A 5,790-nucleotide genomic window follows, 5' to 3' on the forward strand; every position below is an offset into this window, starting at 1 on the left:
TATATATATATATATATAAAGCATTTTGAAGAACTAAAAAAAGAATACAAATAATTACAGGAGTATTTCATTACTCACTTGGTTATGACAAAATAGATAGATGCTATTATTGCCACTTTACAGAAAAGGAAACTAAGGTTGAGAATTGTTAAATAATTGCCTAGGCGCACACAACTAGTTAGTATCTGAGAAAGGATTCAAAAATGGTGAAAAATGGAAATAAAGGAAGAAGTCTTACTCAGACTTCTACTTTAAATTGTTACAAAACAGTAATCAGAAAAAGTATTTGGTAATGGTTTTTTTTTTAATCAAAGAGAAGGGGAATGGGGTAATAAACAGATGACCTCAGTAACAAAGATCTGAACTAATGTTCCACTTCTGATATATTGGCTCTGTGATCCTGACAAAATTATCTAACACCTGGGTGCCCCCAAACAACTCCTTAAAACTGTAACAAATGAAGCAGGGGCCAATCTGCATTGATAGGAAAAGATGTTCTCCAGAAGCTCCCCTCAATAAAATAACAATCAAAATAACGAAAACTACAAAAGCAGTTTAAAAACAAAAGAAAACTTCCAAAAAGAAAACCAAAAAGGAGAAAAGAAGAATAGAACAGGCAGAAGCAAACAGCTGAACTCAATAACTCAGTATTTAATAAATCCTGCACTCAGCACAGTGTCTGCCACATAGTTGGCACTTAATAGATGTTTATTGAGTAATTGATTGATTAGTCTGAGAACATAAATTACTTGAGGAAGATTTCTCTACTTGACAACTGCTAAGAAAATTAGATTAAGTAGCTTAGAAGAATTTAGATTTAGACCAATAGAATTAAGCATAAAGCACAACAAATTCAAGATGGTCAGAAAACTTGAATAATGAAAATATCATTAAAAAAAATAAGAGATTCAGAATATGTACCTTTCACAGCAGAGTTTGATAGGATTCTTAGTCACTGAGGCAGTCATAAAAGGTAAAATTTTTGTTGTTATTTAATCATGTCCAATTCTTTGTGACCCCATGGACCAGGAGCACATCAGGTCCTTCCTTTTTCTACTAGTTCTGGAAGTATATCTGAGTTCATGTTCGTTGTTTCTATGATGCTTTCTCAACCTCTGCTGTCCCCTTCTCTTGCCTTCAATCTTAATGGAAGGCAATTGTTCAATTACATGAAATTGAAAAGGTTTTGCACCAACAAAAGCAATGCTTTGAGAATGAATAGGAAAGGTGTGAATTGGAGGGAAATATTTCTATATCTCTGTATCAAATATCTTAGGTTCTAATATCCAAGACATATAAGGAACTAACACAAATATCTATGATCAAGAACCATTCTCCAATGGATAAAGGTGGATCAGAAAAACTTTTTTATCCCAGTAAAAAGGAAAATAGATGAATATTTCCCAGAAGAGTCTCCAAATAAGCAAGCTTATTTGTCTTTTGCATATTTCACATAAATGTGCATCCCTATTCCTTGGCTTATGGTCTTAGGTAGTAAACAGAACAATTGACCCTGTTCTTCGTCTTGTAGGTCTTGATATCATAGAGCATTCCTTTCCAGTAAAACATCTCCTCCATCAAATTCTGAGAGGACAAAGACTCATCCTCTGTGGGAAAGTCTACCTCTTCTAGTGTTCAAAATGACTCCATGATGGTATTTTCTTCTTGGACATTGTCATTGCTGCATCCCACTCAACTGGATTTTCCCCAGTTATAATGACAGTTAGTTGCAGTTCAGATGTACTTTTGTTTAGTCATGTTCAGTCATGTCTAATTTCATGATACCATTTGGAATTTTCTTGGCAAATGTATTGAAGTGGTTTCATTTCCCTCTCCAGCTCATTTTTAAAATGAGGAAACTCTATCCACTATCTCACCTAGTTGTTCAAGTGTGTGTATAGGTATACAAAGGTAATGTTTGTCTCTCTCTTCACCTTTGTTACTTTTCCCATTCTCTGACTCCAGTTACCTCTGTGGCCTCCCATTGTATTCAGGACTCTTACAAACTGACTTGCTAGAGAAACCATAGTAAATGCATCAACCCAAAATAAAATATGTGAAATATGAAACAGACTGTTTGCTTAAAAATCCAAATACAATGAATATGCAAGTATTTTAAAATACAACTTTAATAGCACATATTTTATATGCATTTATCCTTCAAGATGTCTCAATTACTGAAGGACTTATGGGATTTGTAGAAATACATAAATATAACAGATGAGGAGAAAAAGTTTTCAAACAAGGAAGAAAAATTGGCACAATTCAGGAGATGAGGTCCTATTTCTAGCTCTATTGTTAAGGATAATGCATGCCATCATTCCTTACATAGCAACCACCTTCTAACTTGGGAACTTTGACTCTATGAAAATGCTGAATGGTTGAGATCTCTAGTGGAATTTATACCTATTTTTGAAATCCAGGCTCACTATTCTCATTTTCCAGGCACAATCACTAATATGAAAATGATAGAGATTCTTTCAATCAACCAATTAATGAAACTTGACCCTAGAAATATAAATAGGACCCTAATTGATGACAAATTTGCAAATTGATCTTTATTGCTAATAACATTGGCCATTTGGCCTTTAACCAAGATATCTATCCATTAGCTTGATCCAAAATATACTAAGTACATCATAGCATTGAGGGTATATATTATAATTATGTCCCTGCATTCTCATTCTCACATTCTTATTTATCACATTCATTATGGTTTGGGAACTGGCATTAAGGTCTTCTCAGAAGCTATAAAAACAACATAAAGTGAATAATAGAGCTTTTCATCCAATCTCATGGGGTTTAAAACCCAGTATTCCATTAATATACTTTCCTTCATTATTTCAACTTTGTCTAGTAAAATACTGGTATAGCTGAACTGTTGCTCTCTTTATTTGTTCAAATAATTCAGAGTTGACTTTATGTAGAGAAGATTTTTGTTAGAAATTGATTCCTAGTCAACATATATTTATGAAGTATTTTCTATGCTCTGGAGTCTTGTTGTTTGAATGAAATACAGTCCTCCACTGTTAATTAAATGAGGAAACTGAACAGTTTCACATATCCTTTTAAGTTAAGTGGTTTCATTATTTTGTTTGAAGTGTTGTAACTTCCGAAAACATCAGGCACACCCACGTTGAAATATAAAAACAAAAATTAATTCCAAAAGGCAAACATAAAATATTTGTATATCTGAACTATTGCTCTTTTTATGAGTTCAAATGATCCAGAACTGCCTTTATTAGAAAAGAATTTTGTTAGAAATTAATTCCAATTCAATATGTATTAGGTTCTTTCAATATTTCAAGGACCAGATCAGACCACCTTTATTCAAATCCTAATGACAATAAAATGGGTTCCAATGTGCCTCTTCTATGTATGTGTCCACATTTATATATCTAGGTTTTATGGATAGTCCCAATGTCATTTTGCTATTGAACCTCACTTTGCATCATTATTTATTCAATATTCAAAGGACATTTATTAAGTGCCTACTACGTGCAAAGCAGAGAGGCAGCCAGCTTCATGGATAAATAGCTGACCTAGAAGCCAGGAAGACTTCATTTTGAGCCTTATCTCTGATACATACTGGCTATGTGACTCTGGGCAAGTTCTTTAAACTCTCAAAGTACTCTCAATGCTCTACAACTACAAGCTGCAGAGAAGATGCTAATCTGAAAGGCACCATACTTAAAAGTCTCAGTCCTCAGGGATCTTATATTCCACTAGTGACAACACAACATATGTACAGGTTTTTAAAAACTGATAGTATGTAAACAGGAATTGAAACATCTGTTTCCTAGTAGCTAAGCTTTGAACACATTTGTGCAATTAAACCTGCCTATTAAAGGACCCTGGCCACTTGAGATGAGCCCATACATTGCCTGGTTTGTATTATATGTGAATAAATCATGGAGATTTTCAATATTATAAGGCATATAATTTACACATTATCCCAACACTTCTACTACTTTTCACAGAAGGTTAATTTCCAATCGATTGTCATTGGTTTTGTTGTATATTGAAAAACCTCAGTGAAGGACTTTCTTTGGGGCAGACAAGTCCATATTCATGAAAAGTCTTATAGAACAAGTGCAAAATAATGAAAGATGCTTGAAAATAGTAAATTCTATTTCTCAAACCCTAAATAGCTAATGGGACTTTTCCAGGGGAGGGCCCTTGGCTAAGTGTTTTAAAGAATAAATAAAACTGCATTTATAAATAGCACCCATTAGATGGCAAATACTTGATAGGTTCACATGTTTAAAAAATGTTTCCTTGAGAAGATTAAATATTCCATCTAAATCCTTGTTTACTATTAGTTTCCTTAGCAAATCCATATTTCACGTGGTGGTGTTTTTTTCTACTCAGACCTCAGATCTACTAGGGAAAAGGAATAGGAATGGCCAGAATAAGGTCTTACTATACTATTATTAAAAGCCAAGGAACATTTTCTATCTAAAAGGAAGATATTTCATGGGTGGTGAAAACTCTCAATTTAGTTAAGTAGTTGAAGTAAAAATAAGAGAGAGTCACTAGAATGTTTTTTAGAAGACCTAAAACAGGAGTGATTGTCCCCAAAGCAGCAATCAAACTGACTCGAACAAAAATAAAAGGGAAGTCCTGTAAAAAGACACCTAAGGAGCTGAGAAGACTGAATTGTGGCGTGAATATGATTCGAAGCAAAGAGATATAGCTAAATATGTAAACGGGGTATATCCACCCTGACCTAAACACATCACGGTGTCCAGATACACGCATCATCTCAATGGTGTCAGACCAAATAATGAAACTAGTCAGAAAAATCTCTGCACGCTTGTCTGGCTGGGACATTGTTCTCAAGATTCCAGAACTGAATGGTGACTCATCAGCTACAGAAGATACAGGTTGACGGTTCTGGACAAATGTTCTTGGCCTGGGGACAGGAGAGCTGTTGGTCTCGGAGACTGTGTTGTCTCCCTCACTTGCCTTCACCTGCTCAGTCACAGTTTTCACTTGCTGTAAACCAGTTGCTTGGATTTGTGGTTCTTCATTTTCTGAAATAAATCAAATATTTAACAGGGTCAATTAAAAAGTTATAATTCTTTAAAGTGGGACCTTAGCATATGCTATATAGACCCAGATATTGAGATGGCTATTAATTTATTGATGATGTAATTTCAAGTTAATATCAAAATAATTGAACAAAAATTTCTTAAGGACCTAGCAGAGCACTGGAGGAGATTAAAAAGTTAGCTAAGACTCAGACTTTAATTCTCAAGTTTCTAAAACTGGGATGTTGCAGACAGTCCAACAAGAGGATAAGACTTAAATAAGGATAGCTATAACATACAACAAAGTTGTTGGGAGTCAGACATAAAGCTCATGAGCAATATATGACCCACAATACTTCTAATTGGGAAATATTTTTCAAAATAAATTAAAAATACAATAGAGTGTGGATAATGTTAATGCATGGTTTTCTAAGTCAATGTGCAGCCAGCAAGGATCCTTATGTACAGTTTAATGATCCCCATTTTTATTTGAGCTTGACAACACTGATACAAGATTACTCAATAAGTGCATTACTGAAATGTTACAGGGATGCCCAATGGGAAAGGTTGTTATTAATTGGCAGGCCAAAGGGAAAGAGCTAAGGGAAAGTAAGAAAGAGAAGGATGGCTTCATGGAAGAGAAGAACCATTTGTGAGAAGAAGAAGAAGAAAGAAGAAAGAAGAAGAAGAAGAAGAAGAAGAAGAAGAAGAAGAAGAAGAAGAAGAAGAAGAAGAAGAAGAAGAAGAAGAAGAAGAA

At 34.3% G+C, this 5,790-nt stretch overlaps 1 protein-coding gene across 1 annotated transcript; it reads right to left on the minus strand.

The window, feature by feature from the left end:
• Positions 1 to 4,458: 4,458 nt before the first annotated feature.
• LOC123255290 (transmembrane protein 236-like) lies at positions 4,459 to 5,036 on the minus strand (the record flags this gene model as incomplete). The annotated part of the gene is made up of 1 exon (XM_044684116.1): positions 4,459 to 5,036. A coding segment is annotated over one exon (578 nt), but the record flags the coding sequence as incomplete, so codon positions are not given.
• Between the last annotated feature and the right edge of the window lie 754 nt (positions 5,037 to 5,790).

This window comes from Gracilinanus agilis, unplaced genomic scaffold (genome assembly GCF_016433145.1).
Source record: "Gracilinanus agilis isolate LMUSP501 unplaced genomic scaffold, AgileGrace unplaced_scaffold42538, whole genome shotgun sequence".
NCBI classification, from domain to species: Eukaryota; Metazoa; Chordata; class Mammalia; order Didelphimorphia; family Didelphidae; genus Gracilinanus; species Gracilinanus agilis.